At 36.9% G+C, this 27,960-nt stretch overlaps 1 protein-coding gene across 2 annotated transcripts in view; it reads right to left on the minus strand.

Moving 5' to 3' along the window:
- Nucleotides 1-5,615: 5,615 nt before the first annotated feature.
- Nucleotides 5,616-27,960, minus strand: part of LOC141397050 (uncharacterized) — a 72,862-nt gene continuing 50,517 nt past the window's right edge. The window contains exons 3-9 of one of the 2 annotated variants that reach the window (XM_073972879.1): nucleotides 19,741-19,803; nucleotides 19,421-19,549; nucleotides 19,113-19,266; nucleotides 18,786-18,921; nucleotides 15,838-15,903; nucleotides 14,635-15,747; nucleotides 5,616-6,837 (exon numbers count right to left, since the gene is read on the minus strand). In XM_073972879.1, the coding sequence (XP_073828980.1) occupies nucleotides 6,681-6,837; nucleotides 14,635-15,747; nucleotides 15,838-15,903; nucleotides 18,786-18,921; nucleotides 19,113-19,266; nucleotides 19,421-19,549; nucleotides 19,741-19,803 (1,818 nt within the window). In that variant the 3' untranslated portion in view covers nucleotides 5,616-6,680. The remainder of the gene's footprint in view (nucleotides 6,838-14,634; nucleotides 15,748-15,837; nucleotides 15,904-18,785; nucleotides 18,922-19,112; nucleotides 19,267-19,420; nucleotides 19,550-19,740; nucleotides 19,804-27,960) is intronic. The other variant, XM_073972880.1, reaches the window with a different exon arrangement.

Here is a 27,960-nt window from a genome sequence, read left to right on the forward strand (position 1 = left end):
ATGAACTATATCTGTTCTTGGCGGACAGATCCGGTTATTTGAATGTCTACATCTAAAGCACTCATCGAGTATATAGAAAGATGACATGTCATCTAAAAATGATGAAACAATGTCTCCAAACTGAGATATAAAGCTATTTTCTCAATGATGGATGGGGGTCAATGAAAAAATTAATTATGTCATAAGTCAGAAATTTCAGCTATGGGATCCTTTGGGGTTCTCAATTGGGGCTTTCATTCCGAAAAGGAATTTTTCCACCCCTAGATCTTAAATTCCATTTTGTGCCACAGGGTATTCAGTAAGATTTCCCATAGAGACCACACTGTCTTTAATAGAAGACAAGGATGACTTCTCATAAAACACTGGATGAGAATACCAATAGACCTTTGTGAGAAGAGCAGTAAGACTTCTGATGAAAGAGGTTACATGTCCAATCTTAATTCGATTGTCATAGAGCATTACTTTGTTTGCAAAAATGTAAAGAATCAATTGGATCAACAAAATAGGGATCAATAGACTACACTTCAGAGGATAGTAAATATCCTGTGAAACGTCCCTTAACTTAGTATAATATACCGTTTGCATATATGTTTTCTTATACATTTCTTTTAAAATAAAAAAATTATTTTTAAAAAAACGTTCTTGTTCCAAATTTTACGTTATACTTCTATAACGTAGAAAAAATTTTTCCCGGAGTCGGAGTCGAGTTATTTTTTTCGACTCAGACTCCGACTCCGACTCCAGCAAAATTGCTCGACTCCGACTCGTAGACTCCGACTCCGAAACTCTGGTCACAACAACACCTAACGGTGACACACTGTATTATAGCTGCTGTGACATAAATCATTAGTTTGCTTGCGGGTTTGTAGTTGATCGGATGTATAAAGGTCTGGTATCCAGCTTCACACCAGTGATTGAAAGACTTGCTACAATTCGTATAGAAGTAAATATTGGTCCCACCTGGCTTTATATGTTTATCGGCCCGTTTGATCATTATAAATTGTTATGAATCTTCATAACGGAATCAATTGTCAAAAAATTTCGCATGGAATTCGGGACCTTGTGACAAGGAGGAACCTTACTTTTAGATATTGCTCATGATCTATTTAGTGAGTCAAATGGACTATACATCTTGTGAAACATTTCAAACTGTATATTGTATGTAGTTCTGTGGAACTAAATAATATGAAAGAGAAACTTTTAACCCGTCAACGTAAAGTATTTGGTCGGTCTTGTATACAAATGATGTCAGTAATGTGGTCGACATGGCATAGAGTCAACATTTTCCTATATTGATCACAATTGCCACTAATATATTTATCACATACCATCTCAAATTTAATTTAAAGTACACGCAATTATTTTTATATATGTCACCTGTATCTTAGCCTGTATGAAGATCTACTATTTTTCCAGCATAATTTCACGTCTCTTGAAAAATTATCCTTCTTTAAAAACTTTATTCTTATCCGCCAAAATATCATGCAAAAGTAGTGGAGTAGGGTATCAGATAGTCGGCCTCGCCCGACTATAGTCTTCTCTTTCTTGTTTATATTTATTTTTGTATGCATCCAATTTGATTTTAAATAAATTTATTTTGTCGTTTATTGACTTTGTCAAAACTGTTTTGACACAATAGCAGGACCACAGGAAAAAATTTTAATCAGTTGTTTGCTGTGTCCTACCTTGTAATGATTGTACCTTATAGAAACTGAGATATTCGCTAAGTTTTTTGCCCATTCCGACCCCTAAATATTGTCCGACCAGCACAAATAGGCTTCTTCCCCTCTTGGACCCCCATCAACACCCAAAATTTGGTGACGATCCGATGAAAACTGCGACCTGTAGCATGATTACAAGGTTTAGAGGGGCAGATGGACGGACACACATAGCCAAATCGACTCAGCTCGTCGAGACATTAATTTTGGTATATGTATATAAGTATGGGTCTACGACCATTATTTCGATGCGTTACAAACTTTTGCCAAATCTAACTTATAATACCCTCCCCACATAGTGGTGTAGGGTATACAAATTAACGGTTTTGGAGATATGGTGCGAAATGTATAAAATAATGGCAATTTTCGATATTTTTTAAAATTTGAGGCAATCAATGTAATTTTTCGAGTTCATTATTTCTCTAAATATGTTATTCTTGCCCTTATCTACAAATTTGCTTCGGAGGTCAGATGAAGATTCACATAGGTTTCAGAGATATAGCCCAGAATTACTTTAAACAGTCAATATTTAACCATGTTTAGATGGGGCCGAAAATATATATGGGAGCTATATCCAAATCTGAACCGATTTCGATATAATTTGGCACATTTCTTTTTAGACCAAATTCAGTCACACATTCAAAATTTCATCAAAATTGGACGTATATAGCGGGTTTGGTGTAGCAAATACGTGAAATCGCGCGAAAATATATATGGGAGCTATATCCAAATCTGAACCGATTTTCACCAAAAGCAATAGCGTTCTTCATATGGCTAAAAAAGTTGTAGTCCCCAATTTTCAGCTAAATCGGACAAAAAATGCGACCTGTACGTTGCGAACAAAAATACATGGACAGACGGACAGACAGACAGACAGACGGACGGACATGCATAAATCGTCTCAGAAAGTGATTATATGTATATCCCCAAAAGGAACTATGGGTCTATTTCGTTTCCTTTTCTATGTTACATACAAATGCACAAAGACATAATACCCCTTACCACTATGTGGTGTAGGGTATAATAACAGTTCGTGGTGCACATGTGCACTGCACATTTAAGTTCTTAAGCAACCCTTAATGTTCGTGTGCGTGGCATAGTAGAAATCAGAGGGTTCGTGTGTTCAACTCCCACAGCGAGCGAAATAAAATAAAGTAAAATAAAAGTGTAATGAAATTAAAAAAAAACCTCTACATTAACTATTCTAAAAATAGAATTTTTTTCAACTTACTTTTCAACTTCTAGTGGCCACAGAATAACTAGTTATTCTAGTGGTCATAAAATAACTACAAACTGAGTGCGACATGCCCTTGTAAAAATAATGGGGAAGAAAGGGGGTTTGCGAGTAGTTACGGCTGCCAAAAATCCCTTACAAAACCCATGATTTTGGGAGGACTTTTTTTGCTGGGTAGGTTTGCACACAAACTTTTTTATTTTTCTGCTGGCCCTTAATGTTCTAGACCAAATTCCGCCACATTTTCTAAATTCCATAAAATTCAAAAATCCTCAAATCCGGCGAATGTATAAATATACGAGTTATATCCAAATCTGAACCGATTTTTATATAATTTGCAAACGTTGTTGGCTTTGTATTGTTGGACTGCAAAATAATACTTGTTGTGTATTTATTTCAGCTATAGTCCATATTTTGTTGCTTCAAAATTTGAAGAAACAAAATGTTTAACAGTGGATAATGAAATTGATTACTACGAGCGGAGGCAGAGAATACTATAGTTTCGGAAGCAGCCAAACTTCCTCATCAGTTCTCTTAACCGCTGACTCGGTGTCGATAAACAGGTCAATAAGAGTGACCAGAAAATTAAACAGAACGAGAAATTTTCTGTATCCTCCTAAATCTGTTGACCGCACAATTGAGTCAGAATAATCAAAATCATATACCCACTACTGTTTTTTATGCTGTCTTTGCATCGCAAAGAAGACAAGCATAAGTTCTGACTCAATTGTGCGGTCAACAGATTTAGGAGGATACAGAAAATTTCTCGTTCTGTTTAATTTTCTGGTCACTCTTATTGACCTGTTTATCGACACCGAGTCAGCGGTTAAGAGAACTGATGAGGAAGTTTGGCTGCTTCCGAAACTATAGTATTCTCTGCCTCCGCTCGTAGTAATCAATTTCATTATCCACTGTTAAACATTTTGTTTCTTCAAATTTTGAAGCAACAAAATATGGACTATAGCTGAAATAAATACACAACAAGTAATTTGCAAACTTTTTCTAGTCCGAATTCCGTGACATTTTCCATATGAAATTTGTCCTATAGGTCCATGTCTTCGTATAGGTTCCATAGAACGTACCTCCCGACTTTCTGTATTTTGAATGTTGTGGCTTCAATATCCCACCGAAATGGTTGAAATTTATTATTTATGCTTCATTGGTAATACAAAACTTTTCACCTGAAATTTTTTGGTATAGGTCCATGTCTTTATATAGCCACCACTAAACACTACCTCCCGATTTTCAATATTTTGAAGGTTGCGGTCTTTAGCCTCCGTTGAGGTTATAAAACTTTGCAGGTCCATGTTTTGATATAGCCCCCATAGAAGCGTACTTCCCGATTTGCGGTATTTTGAAGGGTTCAGCTTCCTTATTACATCAAAATGGCTGAAATTTTGTATTTAGTATTCGTTGGGAGTATACAACTTTTCACATGAAATTAGTAGGTATAGGTCCACGTTTTCATATAGCCCCATAGAACGGTACCTCCCGATTTTCGGTGTTTTGAAGGTTGTGGCCTCAATATCACACCGAAATGGCTAAAATTTGATATTTAGTTGTCGTTGGGGGTATACAACCTTCCACCTGAAATTTGTTTTTATAGGTGCACGTCTTCATATAGCCCCCATAGAACGGTACCCCCCGATTTTCGATATTTTGTAGGTTGTGGCCTCAATATCCTACCAAAATGGCTGAAATTTGGTGTGTAGTCTTCGTTGGGGATAGAAATATAAAATTTGTCGTATAGGTCCACGACTTCGTGTAGGTCTCATAGAACGGTACCTCCCGATTTTCGATATATTGAAGGTTGTGGCCTCAATTACCCACCAAATAACTGAATATCTCACCGAAATGGCTGAATTATCCTTCGTTGAGGGTATAAAACTTTGCAGGTCCATGCCTTCATATAGCCCCCATAGAACAGTACCTCCCTATTTTACGAATATTTAAGGTCGGTTGAAATTTGGTATTTTGTCTTCGTTCGAGGTATAGAACTTTCCGCCTGAAATTTTTCGGTATAAGTCCATGCCTTCATATAGCCCCAAAGAACAGTACCTCCCGATTTTCCGAATTTTTAAGGTTGTGGGCTCAATATCCCACCGAAACGGCTGAAATTTTGTATGTAGTTTTCATTGGGGGTATAAAACTTTCAACCTGAAATTTGGCAGTATATGTCCACGTCTTTGTATAGCCCCCACAGAACGGTATCTCCCGATTTTCGGTGTGTGGAGGTTGTGTCCTTAATATCCTACTGAAGTGGCTGAAATTAGGTACTTAGTCTTCGTTGGGGTATAAAACTTTCCATCTGAAATTTGTCGGTATAGGTCGACGTCTTTGTATAGACCCATAGAATGGTACCTCCCGATTTTCGTTACAGTGTGTTGTAGTGTATATAAATAAGCAAAATAATTGAAATAAATTGAAATTGAAAAAAAAAAAATATATTTGCCTGATTCGTAGTCGATTTATTTCCTAGAATTATACCCCGGTTACACTTAATCGGATTAACCCAGTGGATTTGGGTTTCAAATGTCAATTCCATAGTGCAAACGTCAAATAAATCCTCATGAAGTGGGTTAACCCGGCAAAAACTCTAATGTAACCGTACTATTAGACTCCAGACTCTAACTATTCCCCTACAAATAAATACACCACGTCACTTTTCGTTTCCAATCAGCTTTTGTATAATTTTTTTTCAAATATTTAGTTTATTCACTAATACATAATTGAATAATATATATAATTTAATTCAGTTTTATTGTTTGCTACTAATTTGTTATTTTTTATGCATACTTATAATATTTTTAAGAAAAATTCTTCAGAGTGTTTTTTTTTTTTGCTTCAAACCAATGCGTTTTTTGTCTGACAATAGTTGTATTTTAAATTTCACTAACAAACTTTCATATTTAAATTTCTTTTTTAATTTGTATGTATGTGTGTAAATGTTTGCTAATATCAATTGTCGTCATTCGAAATAATTATTATGTTTTATGTTTTATTTTTCATTTAAATATTGCATTTAAAATTTAAGTCACAATTAAAGATATATGAAATGATTTGGTTTCGTCTTTTTTTCTTTACAAAATATTTGTGTATTTTTGAGTATACCATGGTATAAATAACACATCATCGAAAGAACTCAAGTGATAATAATCCTTTTTAAGATTCCATCAAGAATTAAAGTATTATTTGTACCATGTCCTGTAATCTTCATTCCTATCAAAAATTAACATAAAAAATCTCGAAGTTTGTATAAAAATAAATAAAATTTTTTCATATATAAAAATAAAATAAATATTTATATTTAATGTTGACATAACAATGCAATGATTGCAACATTTGAAATATCACAAATTAATCAGGTTTCATGAACTAAAGTTTCCTCTAATTGCTTTTGAATGAAACTTTGAGAACAACGAGCAACATCTCTCATTAGAGAAGACTTCCCTCTGCTTGGTTATACATAGTTATAGTTTAGTCATTATCAGAAATTCAACTTAGAAAAATATTCCTCAATAATAACAATTTTAAGAAGTGTTGCTACATTTCAAAATCAAAGCATTTTTAGAAAAAATATATATAATTTAATTGTAATTGTTTTTCAGCGCTAATTTGATATGTTTTCTTAATTGTACAAGAAAAGTTCGATTTTTTGTTTATTTAAATGAAACAATAACAATAAATATTTATTAACTAAATCTAAAATTAAGACAAACTCTTTTAATTTAAACCAAAAGCGAAGGTATACCATATTTGTTGCCTGCCGGCTGCTGTAAAGGTGATTTAAGCTCTTCAACAATTATGGTTCCATTTTCATCTACAGAATGACTGAGTAAGAGATTCTCAACTTGTTCGTCGGATAACAGTTCTTTGGGTTCAGATCTACAAGAAAGAAAAGAAATTCAATTGAAAATAAAATTTATACATACTTACAGTATATATATGTACATATGTATGTACATTTATTTGTATATTAATGATATATGCAATTATGTTCTATATGTATTTGTAAGCTATTATGTATACTCAGGACATAAATTACTGATTTTGAAGGTATCAAAATGTTAGTACAACTATCTTGCCAAAATTTATAGAGAGATATTGAGATACTAAAAAAATCTCAATTTAAGGAAAAATGCATTTGCCATACAAATAATTTACAAAAATATTGTAAGGACATTGCTGTACAACAGAGACATGTTAAGGTTAAAACAGGTAAAACAAGTAAGAACGGCGTTAAGTTCGGCCGGGCCGAACTTTTTATACCCTCCACCACGAGATGTATTGATATCAAATAAAGCAATTAGTTTTCTTTCGCGTATGAAAGTACTAGGTTTTTCCGCCGCGCTAACGAAAGAATATCGCTTTTTTTAAACAAGGTTTAATACCACCGAGACATCGATGTTTTCTACCCATTCAAAATCCGAAATACCACGTTAACATCATTCACATCGAGCTGTATCGTAGTACTTTCAATCCGAGAAGCCGTGCTACAAAATTTCGGACATTTCGGTAAGATAATGTGGCTAAAACCTTCAAAATACTGAAAATTGGCTGTTTCCGTTCTAAGGGGGCTATACTGATAATTCTTTTCTTTTCTTTCAGCAATTTCGTTGGGATGTTGACGCCACAAACTTCAATATACCGAAAATGGGGTCTACCTTCCAAGGAGGACTATATGAAGACATACCTATACCGACAAATTTCGGTCGGAAAGTTTAACATTCCCAACGAAGACTAAATAACAAATGTAAGCCATTTAGGTAGGATATTGAGGCCAGAAACTTCAAAATACAGAATATTGGGGGGTACCGTTTTATGGGGCTATATGTAGACGTGGATCTATAACGACAGATTTCAGGTGGAATGCTTTATACCCACAACGATGACTAAATAACAAATTTCAGTCATTTTGGTGGGATATTGAGACCACAATCTTCATAATTCGGAACACCGGGAGGTACCGTGCTTTGGCTGCTATATGAAGACGTGGACCTATACCGACAAATTTCAGGTGGAAAGTTTTTTTAGCCCTTATGAAGACAACGTAACAAATTTCAGCCATTACGGTGGGATATTTAGGCCGCAGCCTTCGAAGGACCGAAAATGGGGAGGTAGCGTTCTATGGGGGCAATATGAAGGCGTGGGCCTATACAGAAAATTTTCAGGTGGAAAGTTTTATACCCTCAACAAAGACTTCATACCAAACTTCAACCATTTCGTTGGGATATTGAGGCCACAACCTTAAAAATACCGAAAATCGGTAGGTACCGCCCAATGGGGGATATATAAAGACGTAGACTTGTACAGACAAATTTCAGGTGGAAAGTTGTATATCCCCAAAGAAGTCTAAGTACTAAATTTCAGCTATTTCTATGGATTATTGTGGCCATAACCTTCAAAATACCGAAAAACTGGAGGTACCGTTCTATGGGGGCTATATAAAGGTGTGGACCTGTACCGACAATTTTTTTGGGTGAGTTTTATACCCCCAGCGAAGACTAAATACCAAATTTCCGCCATTTCAGTGGGATATTGAAGTTACAAGTTCAAAATACCGAAAATCGGGAGTTGCCGGTCTATGGGGGCTATATCAAGCAGTAGAGCTATACCGACAAAAGCATGGGGGAAAATTCTGTACCCCAAATGAAGACCAAATACTAAATTTCGGCCATTTTGTTGGAATATTGAGGCCACAACCTTCAAAATACCGGAAATTGGGATGACGTTCTATGGGGGCAATATGAACGCGTGGACCTATACCGACAAAGGTCTTGGGGAGAGTTTTATATCCCCAACGAAGACTAAGTACCAAATTTCAGCCATTTCGGTTTGATAATGAGGCTTAAACCGCCAAAATACTGAAAATCGGGAGGTACCGCTCTATGGGGGCTATATCCAAACGTGGACCAATATAGCCCATTTGCAATACCAAACATCCTGGGAGTAAAAGAAAATTCTATACCAAATTACAAAGCTCTATCTTAAAAATTGGGAGCTGTATCTTGATTTCAACAGACGGACGGACATGGTTATATCGTCTTAGAATTTTGCCCTCATCAAGAATATATATGGGGATTTCTGAGTGAAATCGGACACTTTTTCAAGATGAGGTTTTTGATTTCCTTTATTTTTTTGCTGTGGTGATGCTGCTGATTAACAAAACATTTTAGTATATTTTCAGATTTTTTTTGACTAACGGTTCCAGAGATATCGCGCCTTCAAAAAGTCAAATTCTGTAAAAACTACTTGGTCCAAATTGAAAAAATCTTTTTTTGTATGTTTTATCAGCTATTAAATAAGGGAGCTATACCATACTACTGAAAATTCAAATGTCAAATTACAGTTAGTTCGATTTTTTGGGGCTAAGTTTCATGACCACAGGGAATTTTAAATGTCAAATTGCAGCTAGTTCGGTTAAAAATTGTAAAAATATCGAAAATCGGGAGGTACCTTTATATGGGGGTTATACCAAAACATGGACATATGTTGACGATTTTTGGTGGAGAAGTTTCGTGGCCACCGAGAACTTTAAATGCAAAATTACAGATAGTTCGATTAGAAATTGCAGCTAAAATCCTCAAAATACCGAAAATCGGGAGGAGAAGTTTTGTGACCACTGAGAACCTCAAATGTAAAATTACAGCTAGTTCGGTTAAAAATTATAGCTAAAATTCTCAAAATACCGAAACTCGGGAGGTACCGTTATATGGCTGCTATTCCAAAACTTGAACCTATCTTTAAAATGTTTAGTGGGGTAGTTTTTTGACCACTGGGAACCCCAAACGTCGAATTACAGGTAGTTCGGTCAAAAAATATAGCTAAAATCCTCAAAATACCGAAAATCGGAAGGTACCGTTATATGGGGGCTATGTCAAAATATTGACCTATGTTGTCGGTTTTTGGTGGAGATGTTCCCGATTTTCGGTGTTTTAAAGGTTGTGACCTCACTATCGTACCGAAATTCCTGAAATTTGGTATTTAGTCTTCGAGGGGGATATTAAACTTTCCACCTGAAATGTTTTTGGTATACAGTGGTGGCCAATACATTCGCAACAAAATTGCACGTTTTAGAAAATTTTCTGTAAATTATGATAATTTACCGCACACATTTTATGTATAGACTTTTCCGGGAAGAGCACAATCTTCCCAAAAACAAGAAAAAATTTCAACACATTTAGTTGCATATGTTTTGACCATTATATATTTCTAATCTAAGACGTTAGATATCGCATCAAAACTTTTTATTTTCTTATACTTGATGCATTGATTAAAATTATTCTTTTAATGTTTTATAATACAAACAGTAGGCTAAAACATTAAAAAACAATAATTCAAAAGTTCATAGTGAACATAGGGCGTTAACAAACTCTCTCCATCTTGGTCGGTCATTTGCTAAGATCTTTACTTGGTTCCATGTGATGTTCCGAGATTGACATTCGTTTTTAACCATACGAATCCATGTGTTTCTAGGCCTGCCAGGCTTTCTGTGACCTTGCGGATTCCATTCGAGGGCTTGTCTGGCTATATCATTGGGTGGTCTTCTCAATATATGGCCAATCCATTGCCATTTGCTTCTGCAGATCTTATTTTCGATGGGCTTGCGATTTGCTAGTGTAAGTAGCTGGGTATTCGTTACCCAATTTGGCCAGAATATTCGCAGGATTTGCTAAAAGCATTTGTTGTGGAATGTTTGCAGTCTTTTTCTGGAAGTTTGGGTGGAGCTCCAAGTGGTGCAGCCATACAAGAGCACTGATTTTACGCTGCAGTCGAAGATTTTGAGTTTCGTGCTGGTTGAAATGTTGTTTGAGCACCAAATTCTGTGCAAGGCATTGCGGACTTTATTAATGCGGTCCGCTATGTCTTCATGGGATCCACCCTTCTTGTAAATAGTACTTCCCAGGTAGGAGAAGGCTGTAACGTCATCGATTGTCTGTTCTCCGTTGGTTAGTGCTGTGGTGTTCTTAGTTGCAATTCGCATTAACTTGGGTTTCTTTGCGTAAATTTTTAGTCCCACTTTGTTGGCGTTGTTTGAGATTGTGTGTAGTTTTTTTCTCGATATCCTCAAATCGGTACGCAAACAAGCAGATATCGTCTGCATAACCGATGACATGGAGCAGTTCATTTATGTTCCACCGAATACCATATGGCGCATCAACATTTGTTTGCTGCAACACGCAATCTAAGAGGAGTAAAACAATGTGGGCGACAAGACACAGCCCTGTTTAACGCCAGAACAGGTCTCAATAGGGTTCACTTTCTTGTCCTTTGTAGCGAACTCTGCATTTTGCACCATTGCACAGTGGATCCATTTGTATGGAGAAAGTGGTCAAAAATATTTAGAGTGTAAACATCAAGCCAATGCGCCGGTTACAGCTTTGTGCTGCTGCGAAGAGTGTTTTAGGATACCGCGAGCGTAAGATTCTCCCGACTTTTCCCTCTGGAGGGGGTATACGGTAAGAATTGTTTTATGCTGTTAATACAAAATGACATGAACAAAGGTCCCGATTATCTTATGATGCAAAAATAGGCTTTGGGAAACAAAACAATCTCCAAAACAACATAAATTCCAACCAATTTAGCGGATTAAAAAATCAACATTTTTGTCTGAAAATTGGTAAAATTTTTAATATAGAAATTATAGCGTTCTTCCTGGAAGGCACGTACAGCCAACATAAGACAAATTTGGAAGAAAATTTCTTCATCTTGCCACTGATGCCAATTATGTTAATGTACGTGGTCATATAACAGAGTTATACGCTAATATATCCATAGAAACCCTATTCTAGGGCAGCTTTAATCAGCGACCCACCATTTATAGTCTGGCACAAGATGGCAGCTGATTTTAATACTAAATAATCTTAAACCCATGACCTACTTTGGAAAATTATTCCCGAGCTGGGCACTGGTGGGCATCATGACTAAAACCTTAGGTCAAATTTAGGTATATGGTCGAATTGGCATTACAAAATACACTAAAAAAATATGCAGCAAACTGGAATTCCACATTATTTTTTAATGAAAATTAAGCTATTACCTCCTCCTTCCAAATCCACTATGATATTGTGCTATACGTATTAGTTTCGCGATATTTTGAATATATTTACTTGCACATAAAATAAAGGCTGTACTCACAAAAAAAAAAAAAAAAAAAAAAAAAAAAAAAAAATAGTCAAATGCTCCGACTTTTGAAGCGCAACAAAATCGATTAGTTGTCAATGAGAGCCATACCTAAAATTTTCTGAGCGACATTTTTGCAGAACATTTCGAAGCTGAAAAACGTCATCTTGTGGTACTTTTATGGCGGCTCTTAAAATAAAGGACGAAAAGGACATTGAAGGAAGCGAGTTAGAATGTCGAAGTGCTCTACGAAAATAATCCTCATTCCATTTGACTGAAGACATGTCATCTCAAAAATAAGCTAAAACAACAGAGAACAAAGACATAACGCTAATTCCTGATGGCTTACAAGGTCTCTACTAAAAACTTCATCACGGCAGAACGCGGAAGTTCGACTCACGGCGGATTTGTCCTTCGGGATTCTTAATATACTCACAAGGCCTTTCTTCCGCAAGAGGAATTTTCCGTGCCCCCGACTTTCACCTCCATTTAGTTGCACAGTGTAATTACAAAAAAATACCTAATTTTGCTTTAAAAAAATATTGTATAGAAAATGTTCTAAAACGTGCAATTTTGTTGCATATATATTGACCACCACTGTATGTGCACGCCTTCATATAGCGCCCATTGAACGGTACCTGCCGATTTTCGGCATTTGAAGATTATGGCCTCAATATCCCACCGAAATGACTGAACTTTGGTATTTAGTCTTCGATGATGGTATAAAACTTTCCACTTACGTTTGCATATAGCCCCCCTTAGAAAGATACCTCCCCATTTCGGTATTGTGAAGGTTATGGCCTCAATATCCCACCGAAATGGCTGAAATTTTTTATTTAGTCTTCTATAGGGGTATAAAGTATTCCAAAAGAGCATTATCAGTATTGGTCCACTTCATATAGTACCTATAGAAGCGTACCTTCCGATTTTCGGTATTTTAAGAGTTTTAGCTTCAATATCCCACCGAAATTGCTGAAATTTGACATTTTATCTTCGTTGGGGTATAGAACTTTCCATCAGAAATTTGTCAGTTTAGGCCCACGTCTTTGTATAGCTGGCAAAGAACGGTACCTCCCAATTTTCGGTATTTTGAGGGTTGTGAAATTTGGTATTTAATCTTCGTTGGTGGTTTAAGACTTCCCACCAGAAAATTGTCGGTATAGGCCCACGTTTTTATATAACCGCCATAGAACGGTACCTTTCGATTTTCGGTATTTTTAAGGTTTTGGCCTCAATATTCTATCAAAATGGCAGCCATTGTCATTTATTTTTCTTTGGGGGTATCCCCGTCTTTGTATAGCCAGCATAGCCCCCCATAGAATGGTGCTTTCAGGTTTTCTGTATTTTGAAGGGCCTCAATATCCAACCGAAATGGCTGATAATTGGAATTGTGTCTTCAATGAAGGTATACAATTTTCCAGAAGAGAATTGTTGGTATAGGCCCCTTTTTCCATATAACCCCATTAAACGGTACCTCTCGACTTTCATATATACATTTTCCTTCTGAAGTGGATGAAACTTGATATTTTGGAATTTAAATGGTAGAAAACCTTCACGGAGAAAATTATCTATATCAACAGATTATCATCAGGTAAGATATTCTGCTCCTCCAAAAAATAAGCCTTAACATAGAAGAAGAGCTTAGTACTTTCATAAACGAATTATTCCTATTTCCTTCAATACAGTTCAGTACTTGGTGGGAGGGATATAAAAAGTTTGGCCCGCCTTTCTTACTTGTTATTTAATTAAAAGTTTTATGTAGAAATCGTGGTATCCTGTTAAAGTATGACCACATTTTTGAAATGCTCGCAGCTACTACGTACATACATATCCATATATATTTTATACAAATTTGTAAATGTTCCACAAAAATGTATTAATAATTAATTAAATTTATAAGAATAAAACATGCTTAATATACATAATGCTTATTTACAAATTGACAGTTAGGTTTTGGAATCAAAATAAAAAACATTTAGATTTTTTTTAAAAAGCCAATCAATAGTACTTGCCTCAGAATAAAGAAGTAAATTTAGAGCAGGATTTCGAATTTCAAATGACAAAAGGGATGTTTGTTCAAATTGTTTGTTCAATAGAGGTGGTTGGTTGGTGCTAACGGGTTATTGTTTTTGTTAGAGTCTTTGGTATTGAGAGTGATGTTGTAAAAAGTTGTTTTGTTATTTTTGTGTTTTAGTATCGAAAAAAAAAACTATGAAAATATACTAAGAAAAAATAGCCAAAAATACAATTTTAAATAGGAATAGAAATTTTGGACAAAAATAGGAACATTTGTTTTTTTATTTGAGTTTAGTGAGATGATGTTGTAAAGCGCCAAATAGTCCAGTCTTTTTGTGCAAAGCTCTGTTTGTATTATTTTCATAATTATTATAAGTTGTTGTTGGGGTAGTAGTTGTTGTAGTAGTAGTGGTAAAATGTTTATTAGTATTTGTATTGCTAGAATTTGTAAAAGTGCGAAAAAGTGTTAAATCATGCCTTGTTATAGTGGATGCGGAAGCTACTACTCCCTCTTCTTCGACTGTTTCTTCTTCTTCTACTGACCTGACAAAAAGAAAGAAATCACCAGCCGATGTGGTCGATGATGAAGTGGAAGTATTATTTGCTCCTGTCATACCACTGACGGTACTTGGTGAACCATTTCCACCACATTCATTGTTCATTTCCGATTCACTGTTACGTCGTTCCAGAGTACGACCCACCTTTTGAAAACCAAATGAAAAGACATCTTTCACTTTATCACTGGCATCAATTAGCAGATCAAGAGACTGCCTTCGTCCGCCAACTTTAAGGCTATTCGAACGTGATAACCATTGACTCAACGATTGCTTACGATTCAATTGTTCGTCTTCTTGGAATATGGTGGTGCAGGTAACCTTGCGTTTTGGTTCATCCGATGAGGAAGACGATGAATGATGGGACTGAACATCTTCAGCCACACCATCGGCATGATCATGCAGTAGACTTTGATTTGAATAACTGGAACTTGTACTTTCGGAGTGAGACAGGCGTATTTCCGTCCATTGTTCAATATCATTGTCGTCATTATCACCCATTAGACCACTGGCACCACCTTTTCCCGTACTTGAACTGTTGTCTGTATTCAGATTTTGTCCACTGCCAATGGAGGAACATTTCACGTCATATGGACCGTGCAGTTGGACTTGGGCAAATAGATTATCACTGGTATTGCTGGTACTTGCCGATTTATGCATTCCACCGGCAATTTTCTGAGGAAATGTTAAAACCGATTCAAAATCCCTTAACAAGTGAGGACATTCATGTTCATCCGGGTGCCGTTGACGTATGGGACTTGAATTTGTGCTCAATTTATCAGGCATCTCGAGATACTCTTCACTGGTATCAATATCACAGGAGAATTGTTGAAATGTTGCCATTTCACCAGAGGACGATGTATAATTGGACGTTGTATCTTCTGCCGATTGATTCAACATTGTTTCGTAGTTTATTAGGCTCTGTTGTTGTTGCTGCTTCTGCTGCCTCTGACGATGAATTTCTTCGGAAATTTGTTCGAGATTTTTTAATGCCTCATTATAGGTCATTTTCGCTTCAGCTACTTTACTCTCTAAACTATTGATTCTCTCCTTTTGGGTTTTCAGAATGCCATTGTAGTTAGCTCGAGTCTCATAATAGGGTCTGTAAAGAGAGAATCGATGAGGAGGAGAAAGGAAACCAATTATTGAGAGCTTGAAATATGTATATATCTGGGAACAACAAATTACTTACAAATTATGAAAATCATGTTGATAAGCCAATACATTAATTAATAGTAAATTTCGTCGAATATTGAAACTAAAAAAAAAAAAAAAAATAATACGAAAATAAAATTTAAAATATAGGTGAATAAAACAATAAATAACAAATCTATCCAACGATGTAATTTATTAAGGCTAGATACCGAATTTCAGTCGTTTCGGTGAGATAATGTGGCTAAAACCTTCAAAATAACGAAAGTAGGTATGTACCGTTCTATGGGGACTATATGAAGACGAGGACCAATATCGAAAAATTTCAGGTGGAATGTTGTATACTTCCAACGAAGACTTAATACCAAATTTCAGCCAATTAGTTGAGATGTTGCGGTCACAACATTCAAAATTCCGAAAATCGGAAGGGATCGATTTGATTTGGGACTATAGCAAATCATGGACTTTCCTTAAAACATTAATGTGGAGATGTTTTGGAGCAAAGATCTCAACTCCGAATGAAGACTACATTCCAAATTTCAGCCATTTTTGTGGGATATTGAGGTTCAATATAGCGAAAAACGTGGACCTATACCAACAAATTTCAATTGGAAAGCTTTATATCCCAAAGAAGACTTAATACCAAATTTAAGCCATTTTTGTAGATATTGAGGCCAAATCTTTAAAAAAAAAAACGAAAATCGGGCGGTACCGTTGTATGGGGGGCTATATCAAAACGTGGATCTATACAAAAGAATTTCAGACGGAAAGTTCTTTTTTATCCCCAACGTAGACTAAAAACAAAATTTCAGCAGTTTCGGTGGGATCTTGAGGCCACAAACTTCTAAATAACTAAAATCGGCAGGTACCGTTCAATGCTACACCGGTATCTGCATCTGCGTGCACCTATACCAAAAAATGTCAGGTGGAAAGTTTTATATCCCCTCGAAATACCAAATTTAAGGAATTTCGGTAACAACCTTTAAAATACCGAAAATCGGGAGGTACCGTTCTATGGAGGCTATATGAGGAACTATACCGAAAAATTTCAAAGTTTTGTACCTCAAACGAAGACTAAATACCAAATTTTTAGCAAATTCGGTGCAATGGTGACATCACAACCATTTAAATATGAGGTATGGGTTATATGGTATGGGGGGTTATATGAAGACCTGGACCTGTACCGAAAAATTTAAGATATAGAATTTTATACCTCCAACGAAGACTAAATATCGAATTTCAGCCATTTCGAAGCGATGGTGCGGTCACAACATTTAAAATACCGAAAATCAGAAGGGATCGATTTGATTTGGGACTATAGCAAATCATGGACTTTCCTTAAAACATTAATGTGGAGATGTTTTTTGACTACTTGGAACCTTAAATGTTATGTTACAGGTAGTTCGGCCAAAAAATGTAACTAAAATCCTCAAAATACCGAAAATCGGGAGGTACCATTATATGGGGCGCTATACCGAAATATGGACCATTAATGACAATATTTAGTGTAGAGATGTTGTGTCCACTGGGAAGCTCAAACGTCAAATTACAGTTAGTTCGGTTAAATATTGTATTTAATATCCTCAAAATACCGAAAATCGGAAGGTACAATGGATGCTATACCAAAACCTGGATCTATGTTTACAATTTTTGGTGGAGAGATGTTGTGACCACTGGGAAACTCAAATGTCCAATTACTGGTAGTGCTTTTATATATTTTAGAAAAAATCCGCAAAATACCGAAAATCGGAAGATACTGTTTAATTGGGGCTATACCAAAACATGGACATATGTTAACAATTTTTGGTGGAGATATTTTGTTACAAATGTGAAAGTCGAATGTTAAATTACAGATTGTTTGGTTTGTCAATTTTGGTATAGGTATTTTCTGACCACTAGGAACCTCGAATGTCAAAATTACAGGTAGTTCGGTCAAAAAATTTAGATAAAATCTTCAAATACCGAAAATCGGAAGGCATTGTTAAATGGGGGCTGTACCAAACATGGACCTATGATTATAATTTTTGTTGGAGATGTTTTTTGTTCAGTGGGAATCTCAAATGTAAAATTACAGGTAGTTCGGACAACAAATGTAGCTAATATCCTCAAAATTCCGAAAATCTAAAGGTACCCTTATATGGAGGCTGTACACAAACATGGACCTATGGTGGCAGTTTTTGGTGGAGATATTTTGTGACTACTGGGAACCCCAAATGTTAAATTACAGGTAGTTCGGTCAAAATATGTTGCTAATATCCTAAAAATACCGAAAATCTGAAGGTACCCTTATATGGAGGCTATGGCAAAACCTGTATCTATGTTGACAATTTTTGGTGGAGAGGTTTTGTGACCGCTAGGAACATCAAATGCCAAATTATATCTAGTTCGGTAAAAATTTTAGCTAAAATCCTCAAAACACCGAAAATCGGGAGGTACACTTATATGGGGCTATATTAAAATGTGGGCCGATATAGCCCATCTTCGTACTTGAGTTGTCTATGGAAAACAGACACTCGTGCCAAAAATATAAAAATATAGCGCTCTAGCTCAATTATTCCGGACGTTAGTTGTAATCACTCTAACAGACGGGGCCGTAGGTGGGTTGGCTAGGACTTTTCACAGGAATGAACGATAATGCCCCCGCCAAAGAAGCGTGTGAACATGGGTCACAGGGCGGTAGGCTAAGATCGGATAGATCGGCAAGAGTTCGTTGGAAAGATCAATTGAAATAAGAGATTTAAAAGCGATATTTCTTAAAAAAAAGATCGGGGAGAACGGAATATATGCTTATTTCGGCTTATGTCCTTTGCAGAGCCATCTAGTAGCTATTATCTTTCTTTCCTTTATTTAGACTATTCATAATGCAAACCAAACATAAATATCTTCAACCAAAATAAAACAACTACTCAACTTTACTACAGGTTATAAGCTCACGTCCACTCCAATCTATAAATAATTAGACAATTCTAGGCAAACATTAACACTCACCTTGATGCCTTGATGGCCTGTCGTAATTGTCCCTGTAGTTTACCCACACGATTATTGGCTACTTCCAGTTTCAATTGACACATTTTCAATGAGTTGCGAGCATCGGTAACCTCCAGTTGTGATTGATTGACTTTGCCTATAAAAAGAAGAAATGTGAACACAGGACAACAAAGCCGCAATATACAACAATATTCATACATACAAACGCCCACACTTGTCAACAAATTATGTGACTAAGGCACACGTACAGGATATGATGGAATTTAACGTCATCAACATTGTTGTTAAGGGAGGATGGAATGGGAAACTATAAATACAGATACTTACTGGCTGCATGACTTAACATCTCCTGGCAGGCTGTATCCAATGTTGACTTCTCACCCAAACCCTGTTCGGCTAAATAGACCATTTCTTTGGCTGCGGAATGTATGGATTTGGCCTTTTCATAATTTGCTGCTGCCACCTGTGTTTCTTTGGCAAGCTGCAAAAGCCACAACAAATAACCGGAGGAACATTTTAATAAATATTGTAAAAGGTTTAAAATTAGCATCGCAATGTTTAGCTTTGCAGAGAATTATCCCCCTCAAGCACATTAAACAAAGATGTTCTTGTTGTTCACACATCATTACACCTACCTGAGCAGCATAAATGCGAGATTCATAATAGGGTTTTGCCGCCTCTATGGAATTACCCAACTTGTGTGCCGACTGTTTTATCCTCACCACACTTTCGGCCAATATTCGTTTAAATTCACATTTGGCTTCCTGTATGTTCCGACATCATCGCACCGATGAAACGACGAACATCATGAAAATAAATTAAATTATTTGTCATATTTTGTAGGGAAAGATAGAGAATTTTTCTGTTCGTTTGCAAAAAATTGAAATTGTCCTCCCCCACCATTAAAAACATTTCACATGGATGTGTTCACCCCAGAGGATGTAGTAGTACTTACATCAAGTTCCACTTCGTATTTGTTAATATTGTCTGTTGCCGTATTGAGTTTTTCCAGTTCAACCTGTAATGGAAAAGATACAAGATTGAAAACTGTTACAACAACAAAATAGAATTAAATGGAGTATTACATTTTCGTTTAATGAGTTTAGTACATCAATGGGATAAGGTTAAAGGTTACAATATGTTGTAGTTTATGGAGCAAATGTTAGTTTTTTTTTCTTCTTAAAACATATTCAATAGGTTATGTACAATTGAAGAAGTGAAAGAGAATGTAGTTGGCGTATTACTCGAATGGCATAATGCAATCGAGGAACAACTTTAGAGATGGAGGCAATTCTTTGAATCTCCATCAACAGAAACAAACAATACTCCTGATGAGCCTTGGGGAAGAAGAAATCCAAGAAGGGGCCTAATAACCTCACCATCTGATTGGTTGGTTTACGTTGTGGCTATAACCTTCATAGCCACAATTAGTATGTTAAAATATACCGTTTTGAAAACCACACCACTCCCAGAGCTAGTTCGGTTGTCTCAGCAAGATCGTGTAGGAACGGTCGTCCTAGAATTTTCAATCTTCTTTGCAATTGTGCAGTGCAGGAGCAGAGGAGGTGCTCAACCGTTTCTTCCTCTTTTCCGTTTCCGCAGCTGCGACAGTAGTCATTGTGTGGAATATGTAAGCGCTTTGCATGGTTACCAATGGCCCAGTGACCGGTTAGCACCGCAATGAGTCTTGCCAAGTTCCGTCGATTTTGGCTAATCAGGAACTTTGTACGTTTGATGTTGTAGTGTGTCCATGTAGATTTTGATATTTTACAAGTTTCAGTCTTGTCCCATCTGATCTCTGCTTGTGAAAGATAGTATATGAAGATATCCACTTTAACTACTCCCATTGGTGTTGCGACTGACGCCCTTGGAAGTTCGTTAGAGGCAGATCCCGCTCTAGCTAGTTCGTCTGCTTTTTCGTTACCAACAAGACCCTTATGACCTGAGTTCCAAGTAAGAACTACTCTGGTCAGACGCCCTAGCTTAGCAAGTTCTTCTTTAAATTCCTTCGCCAGCTTTGATGTGACAATGTTTGAATTCAATAAATTCAATCCTATTGAGTTTGGTGAGTGGTGCCGTAGAAGTATATTACAAGCCAGTATCTCCGCCTGAAAAACACTGCACTCTTCAGGTAGCTTTGTGGATGTAGATATGTTTGCTTCTTACGAGTAGACACCAGAGCCGACTCCACAATTCATCTTAGAGCCGTCCGTTTATACATTGATGTCGTACCCAGTCAGTGGAGTTCTACTGTTCCATTCTTTCCTGCTTGGAAATTTAACTTTAAAAGGCTGATCAAAAGTTATTGCAGGTGTGCAGTAACCAGCATTAGTTGCTATTTTTCCCGGTAGTTTAAGAAGCACGCAAGCATGTCCGTAAGCTCTATCTCTCCACATTCCTAGAGCACGTAGCCTTGCAGCATTGCAGACCGCAGTTGCTTTGATGTGTAGATCTATTGGCAGTATATGCATTATTGTATTGAGGGCTTCAGCCGGACAAGTTCTCATTGCCCCTGTCACCCCGATGCATGCGGATCTTTGTGTGCTGTATAGTTTTCTCTAAATTGTTTTCTGTCCCACTGTTGGCCACCAAACTAGTGCTCCACATGTGAGTATTGGTCTTATTATGCTGGTGTACATCCATAACACCATTTTGGGTTTGAGGCCCTAGCGGCTCCAAAACATTTTGCGACATGTGTAGTAGGCAACGGTTGCTTTATGAGCATGATGTTCCATGTAACGTTTCCATGACAGTTTTGAGTCTAGGATAACGCCTAGATATTTGGCGTAATCTGATAGTGGCATTTCTTAACCTCGTAGTCGTGGAAAATTGGTGATTACATATTTGGTTTTTGTAGTAAATAGAACCATCTCAGTTTTCCCTGGATTCACCCCAGACCACTTCTTGCGGCTCAAGTATCCAGAGATTTCAGGGCTCCGCTCATGATGTCACTCAGCACGGACGGAAATAAACCAGAGACGAGCATTACCACATCGTCCGCATAAGCAACCACCTTAATCCCCATATGTTCAAGTTTGCTTAGGATTTCATTAATCACAAGGATCCAAAGCAGTGGCGAGATCACCCCTCCCTGTGGAGTTCTTCGATTTACGTGCTTCGACAGCATGCTATTTCCCAGTGTGGCATTAATGACTCTACACTGCAGCATGGTGGTTATCCAACCACTGATGAATGGTTCCACGTCGAAGTTATATAGAGCTTGTTCTATTGCTGAGGTGCTAACGTTGTCGAAAGCGTTTTCTATATCAAAAAGGCGGCTAAGGTATATTGTTTGTGCTCCAAGGACATCTCAATAGTGCTAACGATATCATGTAGGGATGTGTCTGTCGAGCGTCCTTCAAGGTAAGCGTGTTATTTGAGTTCTCCATATTTTCTCGAATATACACGTCGATGTGCCTTTCGAGTGTTTTAAGCAGAAATGATGAGAGACTTATGGGTCTAAAGTCTTTAGCATTTTCGTGACTACGTTGTCCAGCTTTGGGTATGAAAACAACCTTTACCTGCCTCCAACTCGTAGCGACGTAGTTTAGGGATATACATCTACTGTAGATGTGTACTAACCAAGGGTTAATTATGCTCTCCGCGCTTTGAAGCATTTTTGGTGTAATACCATCTGGCCCCGGAGATTTGTAGGGAGAGAAGCTGTTAATAGCCCATGTGACTTTACTCGGACTTATTATCTTTTCGGCTTCAATGTTGTCTTTATTTATAGCTGTATTGGTTTGCTCTTCGATGGTTCTATCCGTGCAACCGGGGAAGTGCGTCGTAAGAAGGATTTCAAGAGATTCGGCCGAGTTTTCTGACCAGGTACCGTTATTTCTCTTTATGTAGGTGGGATTTGAGTGACCCTTTGCCATAACTTTGCTTAGTCTGGCTGTATCTTTGATGCTATCTAGAGATCTCACCTCCTACGCTCAATGAAGCCAGAGATGCAATTACGAATCTGAAAAAAAAACAAAGCATCTGGATTTAAATACACTCCAGCTTTGGACCAATTCATATGGTCGTTAATCCACGAAGCTTGGATTTCGGAAAGCATAACTGCATCCTGGAAGGAAGGAGTGATCGTCACAATCTCGAAGGAAGGTGGCGTTAGTGAATGTAAAACTGGAGGGGAATAACGCTCCTCAACTCGATACAAAAAATTATATCTTTTATTATCTTCGACCGCATATCGGCTATTATCGATACATACCTAAAGCTGGGTACACATTGTCAGTTCTGAATGTCGATATTTCGAAATTATCGATAACTGTCAAACCGTCCATCAACCACAAAACATTTTGGAGTTGCATGATGAATGACAAAAATGAACGTCCACATTAGCAAGCAACAACAAAGCTGTCATTCAAAACTGACAATGTGTACCCAGCTTAGGGAAAGAACAAGCTGGTTTTAGACGAAACCTATCTTGCGTGGACCACATAAATAGCACGTTGGACAACATTCACAGAGACGCGATTTGGAAATGTTTGCACAATATTGGTATCCCCCAAAAAATTATCAAAATTGTTCAATTGCTTTACCACAATGCACCATGTAAAGCGCGGTTAAAAGATATTGACAATGAAAACTTCCACATAAACAACGGAATAAGACAAGGATGTGTACGGTCACCCATCCTCTTCCTATTGGTGTTGTATATGGTGATGACAAAAACGAACGCCGAAGCACCTGACGATATCCAATGGAAGATGTACGAACGACTGCATGACCTCGATTGCACGGACGAGTTATGCTTAAAGTCGCACACGCTGGCTGGAGCGCAGGCAAAAATTAACAGATTGCACGAGAATGGCCTTAGCGTAGGTCTAAAAATCAACATCCACAAAACTAAAGTGATGAGAATATCTACGAACAACTCCACTCCAATAATCGTTAGTAATCATTCCATAGCAGAAGTCAAAGAGTTTATCTATCGGGGCAGTGCTATCAGCACAGATGGTGGGGTTTACGCTGACGTTACAAACAGAATAAATAAGGCCCGTCATGCATTTGCATCTCTCGGAAGAGTCTGACAATCGTCCCAAATATCAACACAAATCAATTCCCTTATATTCAATACGAGTGTCAAATCTGATGTGAAACATGGAAAGTAACTGGGACAAACCCCAATAAACTGCAGGTCTTTGTAAATAAATGTCTGAGAAAAATCAGTAAAATCTTCTGGCCAACGCGCATCACCAACCAGTATGTTTTACAGAGATGCAACATGCTTCCCATAGATATTGAAATCAGACGAATGAAATGGAAATAGATAAGCCACATTCTCCGACAAGAGGACACTAACACCGCCAAAGCTAGCTTTCAGTGGAAACCACAGGGACATAGAAACAGGGGACGCCCAAAGATTACCAGGCGAAGAACAGTAGAAGAAGAATTTAGACTCAAAGGTCTCACGTGGCAACTACTGACTCAAGACAGGAGAAGTTACAGAAGTTTTGTCGATAATTTGTAAATAAATTGTTATTTAAATGATGTTGCTAGAAGCTCCACTCGGAGCTATAAACTTATGTATATTTATTACGTATATAAGTGAATTAACTAAAAGAAAAAATCGTAAACGGCGCACAATGGTTCAGGAATCGATTTTCCTGGCCAAAAATCAAAATCTTGTTTTGTCAAAGATATGCCTGTATGGGATTCGATAGTAAACATATTAAAACTAAGGAAACCAAAAAAATTAGGTCAAGGTATGGGCGTGGTGTACCCCTAAAGACGAACATTTACCCCATTTGTAGCCTTTAGAAATCGTTTTAGTAAATTACCGAAGCGTTTACACAACATGAACTATTTTATTTTTCCTCAGGTACTACATTTTATGAAATTCCAAATTAAGTGGAATACAACTTTTGTGGAACAATATGGAACAAAGTTCAAAGTTCACAAAAAGATGCCCGAGAGTTTCCTCTTTCAGCACATATGTACTTTTGTACCCGTCCCGCTCCGACCATTTAACACTTTTTTCAATTTATTGATATTACATGGGTAAAATGTATGTTTTTCTATACTGTTTCCATATGAATTACAGCTTTTTGACACATGTTTAGATTTTTTGAGTATATGAGTTTTTAGATGAGTTATATAGATTTTATAAAAACCCAAGGAGCATTTTTTTAATTTTTGAAAAAATTTAAATTTTTTTTATAAAAATAGTTTTTAGAAATTTTTAAAAAAAAAATTCGATTTTTTTAGCGTTTTGGTAATTTTATTGTTTATTTGTTTGTGTTTGACCAACGTTAATACATAGGAAGATATAAAAACCACAAAACCACATATTTTGATGAAAAATAGTTAAAAAACTCAAAAATTTAATTTTGACCTTGAATTATTCTGCAACTACCAGACCGCTTATAATTATAATTCGTCTGAAAGCTGATTGTGTTATCTGTCTAACAAAAAAAAGAACTATAAAAATATCTCTATCCGTTCAAAAGTTACATCATTTTGACCAGAAAAAACTATTCTGAACAACTGTGCGGCGTTCCTTTACTAAGCACACCGCTTAACTCTAATAAGCACACAACTTTCATTTGCTTCATACCTAACTGACGGTTTTAGTGCGCGGCCTGAATTACAACTCAACACCCCCACCTGCTACTCTCCCGTATTTATACTCGTTCGCTGGTTCATAGACTGCATCCCCGATGTAGAATGTTCCACAATAATCACGGGACGGCAAAGAGAGTAGGAGGGGTTACAATGAATAACGTGACAATGGTAAAAGATACCTGCTAGCAAAATGAACTAGTTCGGTATCGGAAACTCGTCGATTCTCTGGGTTACAGTAACTAGTTCCACTTTATACCCCTCACAGAACAATCAAATGTAAACTTTTACAAGGGATGTCCGCGATAGTAACCAATTGACTCTCTATGCATTACCCGTAGATGATACTGTACTAGTTCCAAGTTTACTTGTCATATACCAGTATATTTATCATTCCTCTCTTCTTTTGTTGTTTAAAGAAGTGGTGGATTTTTATTTAAGAGTAAATAAATGTACTCTTAAATAAAACCGATCTCGTCTTCTAATGCCTTGGCGAATTTATACGCCTTTTAGCGGGTTCATCATCGCCAACGCAATCGTTATATCTCGATGTGTTTAAATATACTGATGGCGTTGTATAACAGACGCAGCTCGTGGTTCATACGACGTCGATATTCACCGTCAACGCATATTGGCCCGTAGATCTTTCTAATATTTTTTCTCTCAAATACACCAAGCATTGCCTTATCTGCTTGCGCAAGTACCCATTAGGCCAGCCCAAAAAATGTCAAAATTGTTTTTTTGAAACGCCTACCCCCTACATTTTTTTCCGTATGATCCAAAAACCTTATATATGAAATTGCGATCTGTTAACTTTGGACCGTGCCCACAGAGGGATCTTTGTTTCCATAGTAATTTTGTATGGGACCAAAGGTCAATTTTCATGAAAATGCTCTAAAGGCCGCATTTATTGTTCAATCGATGAAAAAACTTTACCAGTTCATTATTGTGGCTAAAAAACGATGTCTACAAAAATTTATGATGATCGGGTAACGACCGATCTTTATTTCCATAATACCTTGTATAGGGGCCAAAGGCGAATTTTCAGGAAATCGCTTAACAGGCCACAATTTAGTCTTCGTTGGTTGTATAAAATTTCCCACCTGAAATTGGTTGGTATAGGTCCAAGTTTTCAAATAGCCCCCATACAACGGTACCTCCCGATTTTAGGTATTTTGAAGTTTGTGGCCTCAAAATCCCACCGAAGTGGCTGAAAATTGGTATTTAGTCTTTACCAGTTCATTATTGTGGCTAAAAAATTATGTCTACAAAAATTTATGATGATCGGGTAACGACCGATCTTTATTTCCATAATACCTTGTATAGGGGCCAAAGGCGAATTTTCAGGAAATCGCTTAACAGGCCACAATTTAGTCTTCGTTGGTTGTATAAAATTGTCCACCTGAAATTGGTTGGTATAGGTCCAAGTTTTCAAATAGCCCCCATACAACGGTACCTCCCGATTTTAGGTATTTTGAAGTTTGTGGCCTCAATATTCCACCGAAGTGGCTGAAAATTGGTATTTAGTCTTTGTTAGGGGTATACAACTTTTCACCTGGAATTTATCGATTTAGGTCCACTTCTTTATATAGCCTTTCTTCCGATTTTCGGATTTCCAAGGTTGTGGCCTCAATAACTCACCGAATTGGCTGAAATTTGGTATTTAGTCTTCGTTTATGGTAAACAACTTTCCACCAGACATTTTTTGGTATAGCTCCAGCCTCATATAGGTTTACCCTCATAAAACGGTACCTTCCGATTTTCGTATTTAAAAGGTTGTGGCCTCAATATCCTACCGAAGTGGCTGAATTTCGGTATTTCGACTTCGTTGGGGGTATAAAATATTTCAGCAGAAATTTTTCGATATAAGTTCACGTCTTTATATATGTAGCCCTCATAGAACGGTACCTTCCGGTTATCACTGTTTTGAAGTTTGTGGCCTCAATGTCCCACCGGAATGGCTGAAATTCGGCATTTAGTCTTCGTTGGGGTTCTAAAACGTTCCACCTGTAATTTGTAGACTTTCGGAGATTTGAAGGTTGTGCTCCCAATATTTTACCGAAATGACTGAAATTTGGTATTTAGTCTTCGTTGGTGGGTATACAATTTTCCAACGGAAATTTGTCGGTATGGGTCCACGTTTTCATATAGCTCCCATGGAACGTTGCCTACGATTTTCGGTATTTGCAAGGTTGTGGCTTCAACATCACACCGAAATGGCTGAAATTTGGTATTCAGCCTGCTTTTGCAAAAAAATTGTTTTTGAAACGAATGTTTCGTAACAAAACGAATTTGTTTTAAATTTGGATTTTATAAAAAATTAACAAAGCAAGTTAAATAAAACACTGTAAAAAGCATTCGTCTGATTCCGAAAAGCTTTTCATATCAGTATTTCCATAATGTTCATTTTGAACAGTTTTTGAATTGTTCCCAACTGAAATTGTCTTATTTGTGGCAAACACAATTTTTTTTTCAATATACAGGCAAATTTTAAAAACAATTTTCAGAAAATGAATTTCAAATCGAAATGGCTGAAAGTTGGCATTTAGTCTTCGTTGAGGGGTATAAAACGTTCCACCTGAAATTTGTCGGTATAGGTCCTCGT

The sequence above is a fragment of the Musca autumnalis genome, unplaced genomic scaffold (genome assembly GCF_047663935.1).
Source record: "Musca autumnalis isolate F117 unplaced genomic scaffold, ASM4766393v1 scaffold_3, whole genome shotgun sequence".
Classification (NCBI taxonomy): domain Eukaryota; kingdom Metazoa; phylum Arthropoda; class Insecta; order Diptera; family Muscidae; genus Musca; species Musca autumnalis.